Below are 20,104 nucleotides of genomic sequence, written 5' to 3' on the forward strand. Positions count from 1 at the left end.
TGACTGCGCCCTGATGCAGCCGCACCAACAAGATGGGGCTCATCCTCAGGGTGGCCCGAGACCTATTGCTGCAGGAGCTGCTGGGCCTGCAGGCTGGCTGCCATGCAGAGAAACCATCAGGGGAAAACCAAAGGGCAAAACAAGGGTATTTTAGTGCACAAAATTCCATTCTTGCTGCCTCCTGGGAAGCTGCAGGGCTGGTGATTTATGGATCCCGCCAGAGAAGAGCTTTGTTTGGCACCACAGTTTTTCACGCTTGAGTGTCGCAGGAATACACACTTTGTTTGCCTGCATTCTGCTGTTGCCCCAGTATTGTCTCACCATCACTTCTTTGCTAGCTGGCTTTGTGATATTCAGCAGAAATATGCTGATCTTTCAAGCAAGAAAAACATTTTAATATCTAATTAACTCCGACTATAGGAACGGGCCTGTCAAGCTCAGGGTGAAATGTTATGCTCTTAAGCATTCACTTAAGCACCTTGCTGGATGGAAGTTTGAGGAAAAAAGGTGACAGGTCTTTTTTGTGAGCTCCCAGCCCTCCTCCCCACATACATTGTGTTAGTGAGAGCAGTGGGGTGTTGTATGGCCTGTATTATGGAAGGCTGATGCACAGATAGCAATTTAACATGTGATTTGACCACCCTCCTCTACAAAACCAATCCAGTATCTCTACAGGAGAAGTTACATCACGGGGAAGGAAAACAATCACACAATTGTTAGTGGGGGAAAAAAAAAGGAAAAAAAAAAATGAGCAGAATGTAGAACAGGAGCTTATCAGAGACTCAGATTTTGGGAGAAAAATTCCCTGAATCCTGAGGAAGGAAGGATCCTCTGCAGAGCTTCAAGTGCCCTTTTGACAGCCCCATCTCACAGGAGCTGGGCCCCTTCCTCTTGTGAAAACAGGGCCTGGAGAGCTGAAAATGAACTTTAACAGGAGTCCCCAGAGTGCAGCAGGGCTTTGAAGCTGTAATTAAGCAGACTGGGTCTTAACAAATCTGACTGGCACAGGCAGTCGTGTGTGAACTGTGATTTTATAAACAGTAGGAATTACTCGGAGTGCAGACAACCAAAGCTTGGAAGCATCTGAGGTGGGGCTTTCCCTCACCTCACAGTCAGACCAAGTGCCATCTGAAGTTCAGATCTCTGTTTTGCCCAAGCCTGCAAGTGTTTACATCTGGCATGCCTTATATTGCAAGGGATTTGGCTAACTCACCTCCACAAGAACTTGGATTTTAACTTGTCTAGGGAACAGCTGCATTACTTATTTTTAATGACTAGAAATCATCCTTAATTAAAGCATTTATAAGGACTTCCCCAACATCTGTGAAGTAAATTTGACCTCTCCTCCTTAGTCCACCTCCCTATGCAGTGCTTTCAGCAATCACCTGAATCATTTAGCACATCAAAATGATATTTCCTACAGCTGCAGGTTCAAATTGTCTTTTGGGTAATCTAAGCCCATATTTAAGAATCCAGACCCTGCTATTACGTGAAGGGATTTGTATCTCTCTCTTCTTATATGTTGTTAGCTCTTGTCCTGATCTGTTAGAGCAAACAGAACACAATCGTGTCTTCTTGCATTAATCATCAGATGCCTGTTTTGCTCTGCTCACCAATGCAGAGTGCTTGTGAGACACCCACTGGTAACCATGTGCCATCACAGCCCTCTTCAAGTACTTAGGGAGCAGATTCACTTAATCCTCCCAACATAATTTTCTGCTTGGTTGTGAAGTGAGATGTTCAGCATGTGGCAAGGAATGTAACCGTGATCCAGCAAGAGCATAGGGAGGGAGAGAGGATAAATAACACAGAGTCACAGAACTGTGATCCAAAATTGCCATAAAGCTGTCCTGGTTTGTCACGTAAACTTCTGGGAAGAGAAATGCTGTTCAGTGGCCAGTACAGTCCAGGCCTCATGGTATCATTTGCTCTCTGCTGTGTCAAACTGAGGACATCTGCAGCACAGAATCTTGCTCAACCTCTAGCCCTGAAGTCAAGGATGGTATCATGGGATATGCTGCAATCATTTAAGTTTCATTAGCAAAGTTTCCTAAATACTCTGGAAGAAATTGTTCTCTGTTATTGTGGTGGCTCAAGAAAATTCTCATCTCTTACGCTAGTTAGCATCCATTGTGTTATAAAGAACTTAAATTTATTTTTTATAAAAGCAGAATACTACATGTGATTGGGAAACATTCTTTCCACAGTTTGTGATGTTCGTCTTTATGCTGGCTTTCAGAATTGTAGACACTGGACATGCAACACTACACTTAAACCTCTGGGGAAAAGGATGTGTCTACAGGCTGTGCTCACAAAACTCTGACAGACAGGCCACATTCTGGAGTTTAATTTCTTCACAGAATACATGCTGGGAGCCTTAGGTAAAAGGCAACCCAATTAAAACACGACTTGCACAGCAAAAGGAACATAAGGAGTGCTTAGGATCTACTGCATGGCTGTGCTAGAGTACAAATCTGCATTATGAAAGTGAGATTGGTTGAGCTCTTGTTTGGAATTTCATTTCAATATTGAAATATAATGACAAGGAGCCATGCAGGCTTGACTATGAAACCTTTCACTTAGCCAAAACAAGTTAACAACCATAACGTAGATGAAGCTGAGATAAGCAAGTTTTCACACCCATGCAGGGGCCAGTCAAGCAAAATGTCTCTCAGGCAGATTGAAAGTTACTTGTTGATACATACCTTGAAAAAAGTAGACAGCTGAGAATCTGAGATCCGCTGAAAGATGTCTGCTGATGATGGAGAAACACAGCAGGAAATCATGAGGAATTAAGAGTACAAAAATCAGCACAGGAGAACAGCACTACCAAACAAGGAAGAAAAGGAACTGTGAGGTGTCGGCCCTAACACCCACATCTTTTGGTTGAGCATCTTCATTTCCTATTGTACTACAAAAATGTCCAAAAACAAGCTGCAAGGTAGCACAGATTTAATGCTCATACCTACCCATGGCATGCTAAGTTTCAAGTGATAAAACTCCACCTAGGGAAAAGATGGAGCTTACTGCAACATTCAAGCTGAGTGTGATAATGGAAAAGTTCTCTCTGGAAGATAGCAAGCCTCACAACATTACACTCTCCTAGTTTGGTATGGCTTAATACATCCACCTCAAATCATAGTAGATTACAGCTGATCCTCTTCTTGATTTTTCTGAGATAGTATTTTGAAAAAGACTTTCTTCATTGCACCTTATTAAGCCACATGCCAACTTTATAGAAATGGAACATAATGGACAGTGCAACTGACATCCTCTGGCTTTTATCACCTTGCTGCCTCTTACAATCACATCACAAATGTTGACTGACCTGAAGCCCTTCAATATCACTGAAGATTTATTAATGGACTTGATCTTTGAATCAGGCCCTTAAGGTCCTTTTTCTGATGATGTAATAACAGAAATAAATCACTAGTGTTGTATGTCCCAAAAGTTTTAATATATCGTTCCCACTGTTCAGAAAAGTTATTGCATAAAATTCTAATACATAAATTCATCTGAATAACAATTAAAGAAAGTATACACCACAATTTTGTCAGAGCAGCTAAAGGAAACCAGATTTCATATGCAAATCCCTCATAGAGAAATAAAACAAAGCCTTAGCAAAATTACAGTTCTCTCTTCCCCAAATCAACAGAACTGCTATTGTATTATTTAATAGTTACTGCAAATTTTCATTGGAATCACACCACCTCCACAAGCAAACAGCTCAGAAAAAGAAAAACCCCATTTCAAACTGATATATGCAAATCTGAAATGTATTTATTAAACAATGACTTTTAGCACACACTGGCTTTATCTGTTAACTGAATTAACATACAAAGTGGGTTTAATGCTATTTACACTCCATTTTCCTTAAGCCAATGTTTTCCTTTCATTATGACTTTAGAACAAACTCACAAGTTTCAAAATACCAATGCTCCTTACAGTTTATAGAACTTGACCTTGTGTGCATTGCTAACAGGTACATGAATACATTTGAGCACCGAAACAAAAGGCCAGATTCCCTCATCTATTAAAGCCAACATCCATGTAAGCCTACAGCTCCATGATGGCAGCTGATAGACCATCAGGAGGACGTGCATGCTTTTACTAGATTGATGAAAGGAATGGTGACAAGGACATAACAAAGTGCATGGCAGAATTAGATCTTACATTTCACCCTCTGATTAGAATAAGATGTGCTGTGCCAGCTTGTAACAGAAGCATGAATAGGGCTCTTCAATTTAACAGCATGCCAGAGCCAAAAAATGGCATCTACAATTCAGCTTCTTACACAAAATCCTCAAGCATCACAATAATCAATCTTGAGCTGTAATTCCACAGCTACCCCCCTCTTGCACAGCAAAAAAAGGAAGTGACCTAAAGCTCAGATATTTATTCTTTGCTCACAAGTAAATATACTTTCTTCCGCTTCACATAAAACACTGAAATATACCTGTCTTCAGAGAAAAACACCCTCCTTTCTCCCCTTCTTTCACACTACCCATCGTAATGGTGAGTTCTCACTTACAGTTCACTGAAAAATTAAGCAAGGCCAGATTACTACCCTTGCTTACTTTGAACAGTTGATAGAAAATACATTACTTCAATGTAATTCACTAGGCTCTGGTATCTAAGAGAGTTCACTGGTGGAAAAAAAATGCCTGTTTGGCAAATACAGCTATTTCAGTGGTCCTCAAACCCTTTTTAGCTCAGGCTAATGAGTTACCCTTTTAAAAAACATTTACTAAAATTGTTTTTGTTGCTGTTACTTTCTAGCAAAATGACCAAATTGGTCATTTTGGACTTGGATAGCAAGTAAGCAGATGCTTGGCAAAATCTGACAGCTCAAGAAGCACTTTAAGAGCAAGAGAATGAAAACTAGCCACTAAAGCAAAAACTGCATAGAGCTGGAAGTGTGAAAACATGAAGAAATGACAAAGCTGCAGTAGAAGCAGTTACACAGGATATTATACTAGTGATTTCTTGTTTCTTCATGCAGTCATGAGGCAATCATTACCATGACATAAATCGTAAAAGCTTTCATTTGAAAACACAAGAGGAACAAGATACTCAATTATCCCACTTACGATCTTGTTAAGATCTTATTAAGTGTCCAGTATAAGATTATGCAGCTGTAACAATTTTAGCTCAATTAAGAAGGCCTGCAAAATGAAGGGGAAGAAGTTTATGCAGCTTAGAAGGCAATGCTGATAGCCTTCTGAAGACAGCCTTTGCATAAGCCTATTTTGATTTCAGAAATACAGAGCAATATAAGCATCACCAATCCAAACCAAAAAACATTCTCATGGCATGAATACCATCTACATTCAAGTTCTCAATCAAATGCAGTCCTTGTGTGTTCTGTAAAAAGGAACGTTCTTCTGGGTTGGTTATTGCTATATTACAGGAAACAAGGTAATATTTTCAGGAGAGTTACAGTATGCATTTTGTAGATCACATAGTTCACAAAAACCCTTATGGTCAGTGTCTTTATCCTCTGCTGCTTCTATAGGGCAAAGCTAGAATTCTGTTTCTCCCAAATGACACAGTATCTTCATGAAGACCCTCTCCCTGACTCGAACATTTTGAGAGCATTTATGCCTCTTTGCTGTGGTTTCTAACCTGCAGGTAATGGCCCATAATGCACTTCAGACAGAACCTCTAGCAAGAACGCACAGTTCATCTGATGCACTTGACTCCAGTGAAGTCTGTGAGAAAACAAGGGGAATACGAAGGGGAAGGGAAAGTACCCTTGTTTCTTCTCTGAAAGGAAAAAGTGTTTCTGACAATAAGGAGCTCTGCTTTCAGAGCTGTAACTTGACAGGCAAGCTTATTAAAGAGAAACAGCCCCTACACTCAAACACAAAAATCAATTCAAGATTATTAATTTAGATCTGTTCTAGAAATGAATTAAGAGATTACATATGTAAGAGAAACTGAGGAGTCTGCACTGCTATCAAACAAAGCTGAATATCAAAACCCATGCTGTTTATCTCGACTGCTGAGTCACATCTAATGGTGGACGTGCCTCACCAAACACCACACCCTGGGAGCGTTTCAGCACTTCCCTTCTACCAGAGCACTGCCTTAAAAAAAGCACACACACAATGATGTGACAAGAAGTGATCTTTTCCTGCTGAACAACGTACATATATTTAAGGTTTTCACAAACATTTGGCCAAAAATTGTACATCATAGTACTTCCCAAGTCACAAACACTACATTAACCATTCTTACAGGATATGCTGTACAAGGACACATGATTTCAACAGCTACCTCTCACTTTCCTGCACCCCCTCAGAAGAAGTGTTGGACCCTTGAAGCCTTTGACTGTAACTTCAGTCTCTGCAATCTTGCAACCAGACTTCCTCATTTTCCAGGAGCTCAAAAAAACCATTTAGTTCACATATGCAATGTACAGTGTTTTCACTAACTGCTTTCACACTCTGTTCATAAGAACTGTTCGTTTACTTCACACCACAGAGGTGGTACTTTCTGGATTTACTCGCATCAATCTTGAAGCATTTCTCAGATCCTGTAGCTGCTTGGCTGGCTTTCCAACTCCCTCCTCAAATCTTTTTTCCACAACAGGAAGGACAGTTTCATAAAGGAAGGATGCATTCTGCCTAATGAATGCTTTCTTCTCAGGGTCCTGTTCGCACCGTAAACTGTAATCAACATGCTGGACAGCCACTAGGATGATTTCCACAAGGCTCTCCAAAAGAACCATGTGCAACTCTGGAAAGTAAAGCTTTAATGCTTCCTCCAAGAAGGCCATAGTCTGCTTAGTGAAAGCTACTACAGTATAGCTAAGGTTGACCCAGCAGTCATCACCAGTGTATTGGTCAAAATTGCCTACGCCGCAGCTCTTCATCTCCTCCCTGAGTTTCCCCAGAGCCTCTGGAGTCATGAGGTTCATCCTCCTCCACATCTCCTCAGAGTTGCGGTGCTTGGTGGCCTCGATGATGATATCCTTGTAGCTCTGCAAAGCACCTTTGATATCCTTTACCAGGAGGGCATGAATGATGAAGGTGAGATCCAGTCCAATGTCGCTGAGCTGCTTGCAGTGCTCTTTAGCTACCTTGGGTATTAAGGAAAAACAAAGTGTTATTTGATAAATTGGGTAAACATAAATATAAAGGGGAAAATATAAAGGGATCACAGTTCACTTACTTCTGCCTTGAGAAACTCCTTATTACTGAGAAATCAAAAATCAAAGGACAAGCCCTGGTTGCCAAGAACACTGGACAATTATATTGTAATCTATTTCTCCCCCCATAACTTGAGAAAACTGGTTACATAAAAAATTAAGGAAGCGTAGTCAGATTTGGAAAAGCAAAAATAAGTCTTCAAAATACTCACTGTTCAGATGAGATTATACAAATTTTAGGATTTCCAATTAAAAGCAAATTAAGGAAGAACATATTCTGCATTTCTGATAAGGGCAGGGTTTTTTTCGCTGTGCATTTTCATCTTAATATTTTGTCTGTTAAATTTAAAAAACAAACCAACTCCAAATGAAGATGAGCAGTTTAATGAAGGAAACTCTTCCAGAGTTGCACCCAGTCAACAACTACACTAGAATACGAAATGAAGACCTGCAAGCTTTGTTCAGGCCATCATGGCACACCTCCCTCTTTGGGCACTCTTACCTTCACACATTCCGCTGCAGTTGACAAGCTCTCTTTACTGTCAAACACTTGCTTACTAAAGGCATCTACAAACATCCTCATGGAAGAGCGGGCCCACACAACGAAGGCAGAGTAGCAGCCATTGTTGCCAGCAAAGTCCGTCTCAAACTCTCTGGCCGTCTCTAGAAGGCTAGTGAAAAAGACGTGGCAGAGTTTGTGGATGTAGAGCAGCGTGGCACCTTCAATGCGCAGCTGTCGGATGGCCGTGTGCACCGCGGCTGCACGGTTCTTCAGGAAGAGCTCACATGCCTTGGTGGACTGGCCCAAGCGAATGAGCTGGGACACGGCTCGGCGCGTGGCTCGTGGCCCTCCTCGCAGCGAGCGGTCCGGAGACAGCTCAAAGACCAGCACGTCAGTAAGCTGCCGGACCCGCTCATCCACTTTGGCCCGCAGCTCCTTCACGGGCTGGCTCGCAGGCTTGTCTCCCAAGTACTCGTTGAGTTTATCGAGCAGGTCCACAGCCCCTTCAAAGTCCCGCTGAGCAATGCAGACGTCCAGGTCCTCCGGCAGCTCCTGGATCCACTCAAGCGAGAGGTCAACCGTCTCCTCCTCAGCAGAGGGCTCTTCCTCCTCCTCCTCATCCTCATCCTCCTCGAAGGGGTTGGTGGACTCAGGTGTTGGGGCGGGCCGGGGCAGGGCCTCCTGCTCCAGGCGTCGCTTCTCACTGAGGGCCCGGTTGCGCTTGGTCTCCTCCAGCACCTCCAGCCACTCCTTCTTGATCTTAGCGTTCTCGGCCTGGAAGATGCGACTCTCGGGGAACATGAGCAGCTTGAACATGTCCTTCATGGGCGGGTTGTCCTTGACGTTGATCACGGCCAACCCTTCCAGGGGGTACAGGGCGTCGTAGCGGTAGGCGCCGCGGCGGTTGGGCAGGGCGGTGGCCACCAGCAGGCAGTCGTTCATCAGGAAGGCGTGCACCCGCTGGATCTGCGCCATGTGGTCGGCGTCGTACTCCAGCAGGTCGCCGTTGTACACCAGGTACTTGCCGGGGCTCTCGGGCAGCAGGTCGCGGCAGCCCTCCACCTTCTCCAGCAGGGTGGTGAGCGTCCGCTGCCGGCCCTCCTCGCTGGCCGCAGCCTCCTTAGCCGACAGTGGCAGGAAGGGGTCGGCGGCGGCGGCGCGGCGGGCGCCCAGGGCGGGGTCGTCGCGGTCGGCTTGCAGGAGTAGGGCCTGTGTGACGGCCTCCATGATGCCCTTCTGCTCGGTGAGGATGTGGCTGAGCTGGTACATCTCGCTCTCCAGGTAGCTGATCTCCCGCGCCGTCTCGATGAACTGCCGGTAGTTCTGGTAGACGTTGCGCTTCAGGCTCTGCGCCGTCTCCTCTTGGAGCGCCTGGATGCGCTGCCGGTGCTCCTGCAGATCCCGGTCGCCGTCCGACTGCTGCGACAGCTGCTTCACGTACTCCGCCGCCGCGAAGCCCCCCGACTCCAGTTGCCGCCGCAGCCGGCTCCCCCCGCCGCCGCCGCCGCCGCCGCCGCCCTCCCCGAGCGCCAGCGCCATGGTCAGCACCCGCCGCCGCTGCTAGGGAAACCTCGACTGCGCTTGCGCACGGAGCCCCGGACGCCTCTCGAGACAGCTTTGCTGCCGCCCTTACGCACGCGCAGCCGCTCCGCTGGAGAGCAGCGTAAGAGAAGCGGCGATCGGGGAGGAGCGCAGCGCACAACGCACGCGCCGGAGGAGGCGCAGTTCGTACGTAAGCGCCCGGTGAGGCGTGCGCATGTGCATGCGCAATTGGACTGAGCTGGTCGTTGGAATGTGTCGCGCAAAGCGCATAGTAACAGTGGTTCGAATGTTGACAGTGGTTAGCATGGAGCGGGAGCAGCAGGAGGAGGACGATTATAACTTCGCGCTGGCGCTGCAGGTCCAGGAGATGTGGGAGGAGGACGGCGAGGCGTCAGCGGCGGCGTGTATAGAGGCCCCGCCGGACCCCGCTTCCCTCAGCCCGCTGTCGGTGGTGGATGAAGCCTGGGAGCTGCTGGACCCCAACCCCGACGTGCGCGCCCTCTTCGTGCAGTTCAACGAGGCGTTCTTCTGGGGACAGCTGGCGGCCGTGGAGGTGTCCTGGAGCCCGCGCATGACTCTGTACGGCCGGGAGGGGGAAGAGGGAAGAGGGGAGAGAGGAAGGGGGAGGCGGGGCTGGGAGCCCACAGGTGCCGCTGCTGGGGTTGTGCCGCCTCCTCTGCTGCTGGGGCTCCTCGGGCACCCGAGAGGGTGTCGAGCTGTCAATTCTCAGCTGGCTTCGCGTATTGTAAAAGCGTGTCGCTGTCATTGTTTTGTTCTCGGGTCTCTTTCAGCTGCGCCGGGGTGTGTAAATATGAAGGAAACGGTGGGATGTGTTCTATTCGTCTGAGTGAGCCGCTTCTGAAGTTAAGGCCGAGGAAGGATCTGGTTGAGGTACCTAAAGGCTGCTGGTATATTCAGACATGAAATAGATGGCGCCTCGCCTCCTACATCTAATGTTTCATAGTGGAGTTTGTGTGTATGGTGACTCAGAGATTGTGAAATAGTGGGGATGCTCAAGTTTGCTTGATGAGCAGATGCTGTAATTTCAACTTTCTTACATGTAGCTCTCTGGTTGTGGAGGGGGTGATCTCTTTAAAAGTCTGACAAGCTTCAAGATTGTTTCTTTTCACAGTATCACTCAGTATTGCACATGAGTAGAATTAAGGAGCACACATAGAATAACCGTTGTGGAATGTCACTCAGTATTATATAGAAGCAGAGTTAATGACGTCACAGTAGAATAACTGCTGTGTTTTTATGACTCAAGCGCAACAGATGAATGTATGAAAATTAGATCAGTGCCAAGATGAATGAAAAAGATTAAAATATTTCCAGCTTAGTTTGTAAATTACGTGTAATGCCCTTCAATTAATAATGATTTTTATTGTTTCAGACACTGTTGCATGAAATGATCCATGCCCTGCTTTTTGTTACTAACAATGACAGAGATCGTGACTCTCATGGGCCAGAGTTCCGCAAACACATGCGTCGCATTAATCGTTTGACTGGAGCCAACATCACAGTAAGCACAGTCCACTTCATGTAATATATATAGTCATAATTTGTTACCATAGTTTTTCAATACTTTGAGTGTGGTACAAATAATGCACTTGTTTTTTTTCAAGCACTCTGTAGTTGGCACAAACACAAATTTGCAGCCACCTCTGACAATTCTGTAGGTGTTTTGCTGGGAGGGGAGAGGGGTGTTGGAGGGAATAAGTTGAAGGTGTGTTGTAACTGTCACGTGTAACCTCTGTAAGAATTTTCATTTAACACTGGTTTAAAATTTGCAACAATTTGTGAATTCAGGGTCAGAATAACTCTGTGGTAACAATAATATTTGGGGAATAGCAGCCTGTTTTAGTTGAGATCAGTAGAGCCTGATGAGTTCATGGTATTTTAAGATTTGTGTACATGATAAGATTTTAATTAACATAATAGCCAGAGGAAGAATATAATGCTAGTATTGTGTACATTTGAAATAGGTTTTATTGCAGCTGATGTAAGGCAGCCAGGATATCTCTGTGTCATGTCTTTTTTAAAGCTGTGTTTTAATTGCATTTAAATGTTCATCAAATTTTGCCCAGATTCAACTATTTTAACTGATAGCATAGAAATGATGACAGTAAGGTATCTTTGGGATTAAAATGTAAAACCAGAATGTGGGGAGCAGGGAGAACTTGTTTGTCACAATAGTAGAATAAAGTTTTATCAAAGAGGTGCAGTAAACTTGGAAGGGTGTTTCAAAACACAGAGCACGTGCCAGAATCCTTAGGAGAATAAACTGTTTATTTTGCAAGGAAGGCACTTGAAGAAGGACTTTGTGCTATGTCTATTCCATTAGCAGCTAAGCTCTGTTTCCTTCTTGGTACCTTACAGGCCTGCAGGAGGACTTCACCTTTGACCTGTATTATGAAAGAATGTGGTGGTCATGGTGTATGAGTGTGTATGAGAAGTTTGTAGAAATAGCAACGACTAAAATAAGAATTCTTCTGAGTGACTGGATCTTGTTATATTTTTGTTACAACCTAGATCTATCATAATTTTCATGATGAGGTGGATTCGTACCGCCAGCACTGGTGGCGATGCAATGGCCCCTGTCAGTATATAGAACCTTACTTTGGGTATGTGAAACGTTCAATAAATAGAGCACCCTCTGCACGAGACTTGTGGTGGGCTGAGCATCAAGAGAGTTGTGGAGGTACATTCACAAAAGTGAAAGAACCTGAGAACTTCTCTAAAAAGCGCAAGCAGAGAACCGACACAGAAAAACTTCAGAATTCCAAGTCAAGTAAGAAAGGTATTTAAAATTATTTCTTCATTTTCCCAACTGTTCTTATAAGCAGTCCCTTAAGCAAATATCATTATGTGAGATTTATGTTAGACATTACTATTACATAGAAAAGAACAGGGCCCATCTTGTTCATTTCTAGGTTTTTCAACTTAATTGTTCTCAAATTTTATTTTGCTGCATTGTTTTCAAGCTGCAGATTTTTTTCGTATAAGCCCATGGTTTATATATAAAAATGATGCTAGTTTTTGTGTTTTCTTCTTTGCAGTCTGTGTGTGTGTGGATGATAAGGAAGATAAGATAGATCCAAAGCCTTTTAGTGGGAATGGGTATCGACTTGGAGGAGCAGACAGTGGACTCTCAGAAAAAAGCTTAACATTCAGCAGCAATGTTACAGATAGTGAAAGATCTGATTCACAGCATCGTTCAGCAACAAGCACAATACCAATTCCTAAAAATGAGATAAAATTTGAAGAATCACCCTGTCATAATACCTACTTTCCTCTCTTTACTGGTGATGCAAGTGAGGAAATGAACTTAGCTTCAAAGGAGGAGTTCCCTGAGCTCTCTGTTGCTAATACCAAAGCATACAAGAATGTTAATGGATCACCTGTTAAAGTTGCTGATGTTGTGGAAGAAAACTCAAAACAAGGTTCTGCAAAAGGCAAGAGGGCTTTGTCACCGTGCTATCACAGGTCACCAAAACAAGTTTGTCTTCAGCAGACTGCAGCAGATGAGACTCCATCCGACGAGAAGAAAAGTTTGGAAAGTACAGTGCAGCAGTGGCCAAGAAAGGAGGACCAAATTACCTTTGAAAGCTATTTCATAAAAAAGACGACTGATGTGGCTTTAAGCAGAAATACACCTCTGAAAACTGAAGCTGAATCTGCAGTGTGCTCTCCAAGATCCAGCACTGCTGAAAGGCAGGAAAAAAATGTCACTTGTCCTGTATGCCAGACTCAGGTTTTGGAGTCTAAGATAAATGAGCACCTCGATTCTTGTCTTACTCGCTCAGAGGAATCCTTCATCTGGAGCACTGTCATGAAGAGAAAAGAAAAATAAAACTGCAGACTTTTAAGGCAGCTCTTAAAATGGAGACGTTCTAAATCCTGCTAATTTATCTTTGTTCCTTGGACTGTAATGTATTGGTATTAATGTATTTTTGGCTGTTTTAAAGTTAACTACCCATAAGAGAAAAGAATTACTCTCCTTGTTGCACTGAAGTTAAACAGCAGGTATCTTTAGAATAGCAAGTATTTTGTTTAAGCCATCATTACACACTCAGGTAGTAGTTATTTCCTGTAGATAAGATAATCTCAAGGGCTTTCATTGAAGGTGGGAGAAGCATAGGCACCACAAACGTAGCTACGTAGCTAACAATCCATTTTAAGCTTGGGATTGTGGAACAGGAAAAGGGAAACTCTAGAAGTTCAGTAAAGATGCTAAGAAATCAAAGCATGTTTGGAAGATGAGAGGGCTCTAAGCTCAATTTAAAAAGAATTAAAGTGAGCTTTGCTTTCAAAAGGATTTGAAAGTTAGCCATGCTGTTAAAAGGGTGAGCAAATGCAGGCTAACGATTCTCAATATTCTGTGTGCCTTTTGGCCAGGGGTCCCAGCTAGGCCTTCTAGCTACTTTTCTTTGATGTTTTGCACAAACTCAGTGAGAGTTCACTATTTTTGATGATGCAGTTATTAAGTATGTGAGTAACTGCCCTGCATTATATTGATAAGTAAAAGTTATGAGCAGTGGTAGCAGTGCTGCTAAAAACTGTTTTTGGCCATGTTTTAAAAGCTTCCTCCTACTCCACTGAAAGTATTTAACTGATTAAACAATTTTTAGCTTGATTACTTAGGTATAAAACTGGTTATAAATATTTTTGCTAAAAGAAGAAATATATTTTCTCATATGGCATTACTACAACAACTTTAAATGGCTATCTTAGTTGTAGATGCACATATTTTTGCCTTTATTTATAGTTCTTTTCTAAGACTAGGAAATAAGCTGATAGGGAATAGAGATTAGTAAATGACATGTTTGCTCCTTTAAAATACTGTTGTATTTTAAAATGTTGACACTGAGGACGTTTAAAGTGGATCTGATTGTTCTTATATGTTCTAAATAAACTGGTTCTGAATTCTACACTTTCGTTAAGCCTGGTTTTCTCATGGCAGTCATACATTAGTCATCAGTGCTCATGTTTATGTTTCCAGTGGCAGTCTAGTTTAAAATACCCTTTCTATATCAACACTTTTCCATCTTACATTTCCCTCCAAAAGCACATACTACCAAATACGTGTTTATTGACCTCTGCCATCTCCATTGTGTGTTTAATACAGTTTTACTTACAGTTATATTTCTTTGGATCCCTCCCCTTGATTTTCCTCTTCCCTAGGCTAATCAGTTCCAGCTCTCTCAGCCTTTCCTTATAAGGGAGATGTTCCAGGCATCACCTTAGTGCCACTCTGCTGGACATTCTCCAGTAGTCTCCTGTCTTTCGTGAACTGGGGAGCCCAGAACTGGACACGGGGCTCCAGCTAGCTGTGAACTCATCAGGGCAGAGCAGAGTGAGAGGATCACCTCCCTCTACCTGCTGGTTATGCTCTTTGTAATGCACCCTAGGATACCAGCATACTGAAGGGTAGCAGGAACAAAAGGAATAAGGGTAGGTTTCTGAGAAAAAAGGTGATAGACATCTTCCCTGAATAACTGGAGCAGTTCGTGGTAACCATGAGGTGATGCAGCATGTCTTTGCTGCAGAATGTTAAGAAACTGTGACCACAGCTGTGTGCATCATGTCTTCTGGAGGCAGTCATCCCTCAGCAAGGTGCCTGCACATCTGCTGTCCCATTTGGCCAACCTGCATTGAATGGCCACTGCGAGGTCACTTTTGAACTGAATTCCTCTGCAAGCGTACATTTATAGCTGCCTGACACAGTCATGCCTGACAGCTGTTTTCCATCAGCTGTTTTTCACACACTAGCCACCACTCACTAATTTTTCACTCTAAATTCCCCAGGTTCTGACTTAATCTGAACTATTATAGTCTCTTTGAAGTCCAAGGATTATGAAAACAGTTGTTTGTAAGTTAAACATTCTACTTGCATTTACCCTTACAATGTGATTTACAGGTAGGGTGTCCAGAGGAGCATCTTGCGTTCAGTATGTTGTGTGCTTGTACGTGTTATAAACAAAGCCACCAGGCGAGGGACCTTTTGGGATTCTCCAGTACGCCGTTAGATGGCACTCCTTACACTTAAGGAATGCTTATTTCTCCCTTAAGCTGTGCAGGGGAAGGGAAGGAGTGGAATTGGTAGGGCCTTATCCTGCCTCCACCAGCACTTCAGGCTGAGGGCAGAGCCACTGCCGAGGTGGAGGAGGAAGGATAGGGATAGGAGGGAGGAAGGGAGGTCTGGAACCAAGTGAGATCTGAGAAGCAAGATCTTCAACTCGCTTTCCTTGGAGTGTTTGGCATCTCTGCAGGAGGGACTTGGAAGATGACACAAGAGCTCCTTTTTCTAGCTCAGGGTTCAGCGAATAACAACAAAGGTGTCCTTTCATAGTGCACATGTACCATGCCTATTGCATCCATTGCAATGAAGAGTCTGATTTTGTCATAATTTGGCATTAGCCCAGATAAGGGAAGGAAGGCAGAGCTGTAAGGAGCCAGAGAGGCTTATAAAGCAGAAAATGCTTCTCCTGCTCCTTTTTCTAAGCCTGGGAGGTGTGACAAGCTCAGGAAAGGGGTAATGTACTGCAAGTGTGAAAGATTAAAAAAATAAAAGTAAAAAAAGAAATAGTCCATGGCCTTAATCCCTTGTTTCCTTTTTAGCTTCTGCCAGGCCAGGCTGTTTAAGACTAGATTAAGTCACTAAGAAGGTGCAGCAGCTTGGCCTAAATACCTCACCCTGTCCCAACCATCCCTTATCATTGGCACCATCTCAGTTGCTTTTTTGTCCTGGTCTGAGAGCCTAACCTTGTATGCTGGGCAACACAGAATGGATAAAGGAGCAAGAAGCAACAAGCTGAATATTTGGCTCCCCTATTGCCCAGTTTGGAAGCAATGAGTACTTCTTTCTTTAAATGGCATCAACCTTTGGGCCTCCACTTGTGTACTCACTGCACCTGCCTTCTCCTTACAGGTCTGTCAGAAGATGCATAGAAAGCTGGGGTTAAAATGAAGGCTAGATATCCCACTGTGGTATCTTAGCTATAGGAATAGGGTTTAGTTGGGGGTCATTCTTAATTCAGCAAGTCACCAATAGGCGGAGCAGCTACAGGTCCTCCCTGACGCTGTTTCTTACTACCCTTACCTTCCTGCTTTGTTTCCTTCTCTCGTGACACCATCATCCAGGCCATGCATCAGAGGCTTCAGGAGGAGACGGAAAGCACCACGGCAGAAAACAAGGTAAAGGGAGGCTCTGCCCAGCCAAGGCTGGTGGAGGAGCAGGCAGCTGGGTCACTGCTTCTCACTGCCCAACCCTGGGAAGCTGGGTTTATTGGTGCTGCAGATGATTCGGATGTAATTAATTTTGAATGTACCTGTGAGAGGTTTAGAAGGCAGGAAAAGCACCTGATGGTAGGAGGTGAGAGGTATTTCAGGCGCTGTAAAACCCCAAAGGACTACTTGAGCTATCTGGCAATGTTTCCCTGGCAATTTCATGTAGTTAAGAGGACATCACCCAAGAAATTTTACTGCCAATGTTTGAGCAGGCCCTGGGTTCCTGAAGTGCGTTTTTGTCAAAACAGACACATAAAATGTAGTCATAGAATCTTTAAAGTTGGAAAAGACTACTAAAATCATCTAGTGCATCCATCAGCCCATCCCCACCATGCCCACAAAATGAAGTCCCTCAGTGCCACAGCCACACATTTCCTGAACACCTCCAGGGATGGTGACCCCATCACCTCCCTGGGCAGCCTGTGCCACTGCCTCACTGCTCTTTGGGAGAGGAAATGTTTCCTAATATCCAACCTGAACTTCCCATGGCACAACTTAAGGCTGATACCTGTCATCCCAAAGCATTCCAAACGGTAAGTGATGGTTTGATTCAAAGCATTTTTGGAAGATGTTTTGGACACCATCATTCCCTAGAAAGAATGAGGAGACCTGAGATTAGAGAAGGATGTCTAAAATTCCCCTAGTCCAGGCTTTCTTGTAACCCTTTTTTAGGCAGAGCTCTCCTATGCTAAATGAAACTGCAGGGACTGAGTCACTCATAGAGTCGTGGTCAGTCCATGTCCAACCTGGAGCAGATCCCAAGAGAGATGCTGCCTGGTTTCCTCAGGAAGGGCGGAGGAGTGGAGGTCTCTGCTGCTGGGCCTGGTCTTTGGCACTGGGTTGTTATACAGTGCCCAGCCCCTTAGTTTTTGTGTTTCTCTGCTCCTCCATCCCATCCCTGGTGGATTTTCTGCAGCAGGTGACATTGACAGAGCAAGGTAAAGCTGCCTCACCTTATCTAAACAACAGCTTCCGCTATCATATCAAGTACCAACAGCACAACCGAGAAGCATGTCCTGTGGCCGCTGGAAGCTGAAGCAGATCAGGCTCCTTTGGGCTACTGACAACGCTAGGGGGACCCAGCTGCTCGCTGTTGCTCCCCCCCAGCTCTGCACGAGGTTTCCGAGGTACTTCTGCATTCCAGCTACATGCGATGCAGATAACAGCTCATGTGAGCAAGTTTGCTGAGTCATGAATGAAAATGATCGGGCAGGGAAAAAAAAGCCCAGCACTTTGTACTTCCATGGCCTCGTGTGAAGTCTAATTTTTACTGTAAAATAGATTTCCTCACTGGGAATTTCATACCAGAAGTTGTTCTAAATAGAACAAAAATTCAGGTCCAAATAGTTAATTGACTATGGTTTGGTCTTGTTCATTAAAACTTGACTGTGCAGAACACGTGCCCATCATTATCTTGTAGCTGGGGAAAGGAGGACTGAAGGGAAATATGCCTTACGTAGCAGCTGAAACCTTACCATCAGCATATCATCTCTGCTGGAAGGAATGGTGTCCGCTAGACTCTCATCTCAGAAAACAGATCTAATTATTACACACGACCCTGAGTCCTTTTACCAAATATTAGCAGTGTTTTGAACCACACTGTCCTCGGAGAAATGAAAGGTAACACACGTGACTTGTGCTAGTTTTGATCTTTGTTTGTTTGGCCCTTTGTACGATCCTTGCTGTCTTTAGGTACTGAAATACTGACTCACAATGCAACTTACTGTTCAGCCACATGAAGACAGTAGTTCTGAGCTCATGGCTAAAACAGCTGGTCATCCTTCCCAGCATTTATCACCACTGAGTAGGTTAGAAGATCTCCTGAAGAACACGCAAGCTACTGCCAATAGAAATGTAATCCCAAGCTGTTCTTTTAATAAGAGGGAAAAGCTCCCCAAAGTCCACATCTGGAAGGCAGACAAGGAAACAGCTCAAGTAGAATGTTCAGACCTCTTATCTTCAGACATAAAAGTATGATGTTTCGCAACAGCACCCATGAAGAGAAAGGCAGATGGGATGAATCAGCAATTGCCTTTCCTGAGGCAAACATGCAGCATATCCTCTTCTCTTGTTTGTCTCCCACGGAGACACCTATAACATTTTTGCGTGGTTATGTTCTATGTTCCCCACACCCATCCCATACATTTTATTTTGGTGTCATACTTCAGTTCTCTTCCTGCCCTGCTTTCCCATTTCTAATTCAACCCTTCCTTCCTCCCTGTCCTGCTATGGACTTGAGTTGGTGATCTGCACCTCATCTGCTCCTTCCATTTTTAGAGCCAACTCTGAGTACTGATTCCCACAAGGGAGTTCTGGGCTTGTGCCTATCTTTGCTCAGGAAGCAATACATGTGCTGTATATTCACTCCTCTTCAAAGTTACGGGGAAAAGCATGATGGAACTGAGTAAATGGCAGCAAAAGTCAACAAGGTGAATCCTCTAGAACTGGCTTTGTCCGGTACAGCAGAGGACCTTGAACCTGCTTCTGATAGCTGCCCCCCCCCCTCCCACCAGGCAGGGGCATGAGTTCAGAAGGGCACATACCTCACGGCCAGCAGACCTTCTGCACTGATGTAAGGCCTCAAACGGGCTTTGATGCATTTGCAGCAATCACTCGCATTCAAGCTTTATTCATGTTCCCCAAAAAAGGCTAAATAATATTTTGTATGAAAGCCCCAAGTTTCTGCAGATCCACACCCACCCCCAGAAAAGCAGACAAGAGCCAAACCCAAGCGAGTCCCAGGAAGTTCTTCAAAGTCTTGGCCGCTGAGTACTCACTCCCACTGTGCATTTGCAAGTGCACGCAGCCATCTGCATGCCTACAGGCAAAGTACACATGCTAGTTTCTGGTTTCTCAGATTTGAGTTTGCCTTTGACATTTAGCAATCTCCCCTCTTCTTCAAAGCATTCAGGAGGCACTGAAGTGGTACTTCCCAGTCCGATTGTACTTATCAGTGTGACTTAAGAGATTTGGTCCTTCCACCCCTGACCTCAAGGCGGTCAGCACGTCCAGATGTTTTGCATAAGATATTTGCCTCCAGCACTCGGGCTGTCAGCTCGCTTCCTGTCAGATTTGCAAGTGGCTTTCTTTTGAGCAACAGCCAAAAAAGACTTCACTGTTCCTTGGTGCAGCATTTGACTTTGCTACACAAAATGATTTTTCCGCACGTTGTGCTCAACAATATGATTATAAAAAATCACATCTGTCCAGGAGGGCTGTGAGCACTACAAGTCTCCTTCCTCATTTAACACAAAAGGAGGACAGGGAAAGATTTCAAGAGAACATAAGTCCATATCAGGACCAGCTAGTGCTGCTGTACTTAGGCTTGAGCCTAGTGCCCTGACAGAAACCATCGCTGCAGAGCAGAGGAGAGACCAGCAGGTATCCATGTGTGACAGAAGGCGCTCTAAGGCTGGCAGACTCACCCAGCAGCCCAAGGAACTCCCACTGAACCAGCACAAGACAGACAATCAAACAAGCTGGAGCAATGGCAGAAGCACAGTCACTGTGATGCTTCTTCGATTACTGGACAGCCATTTTGAGGCCCAATGAGGAAGCATAGAAAATTTTTGTGGGCTGGCCTCTGTAAACTCTATCGCTCTTCTACCATTTCAAAA

The 20,104-nt window shown here is 44.4% G+C and overlaps 2 protein-coding genes across 2 annotated transcripts; one reads left to right on the top strand and one right to left on the bottom strand.

Moving 5' to 3' along the window:
* Nucleotides 1–3,435: 3,435 nt before the first annotated feature.
* EXOC8 (exocyst complex component 8) lies at nt 3,436–9,209 on the bottom strand. The gene is made up of 2 exons (XM_042886329.1): nt 7,656–9,209; nt 3,436–7,084 (listed from the first exon to the last, which is right to left on the bottom strand). Exons 1-2 carry the CDS (start codon nt 9,192–9,194, stop codon nt 6,476–6,478), a joined length of 2,148 nt encoding a protein of 715 aa, XP_042742263.1. The 5' UTR covers nt 9,195–9,209; the 3' UTR covers nt 3,436–6,475.
* A 169-nt stretch (nt 9,210–9,378) lies between these two features.
* SPRTN (SprT-like N-terminal domain) lies at nt 9,379–14,128 on the top strand. Its single transcript, XM_042886342.1, has 5 exons — nt 9,379–9,776; nt 9,989–10,088; nt 10,591–10,719; nt 11,730–11,997; nt 12,257–14,128. Exons 1-5 carry the CDS (start codon nt 9,412–9,414, stop codon nt 13,048–13,050), a joined length of 1,656 nt encoding a protein of 551 aa, XP_042742276.1. The 5' UTR covers nt 9,379–9,411; the 3' UTR covers nt 13,051–14,128.
* Nucleotides 14,129–20,104: the final 5,976 nt, after the last annotated feature.

The sequence above is a fragment of the Lagopus leucura genome, unplaced genomic scaffold, assembly GCF_019238085.1.
Source record: "Lagopus leucura isolate 7727_CA_CO unplaced genomic scaffold, USGS_WTPT01 Super-Scaffold_73, whole genome shotgun sequence".
NCBI lineage: Eukaryota > Metazoa > Chordata > Aves > Galliformes > Phasianidae > Lagopus > Lagopus leucura.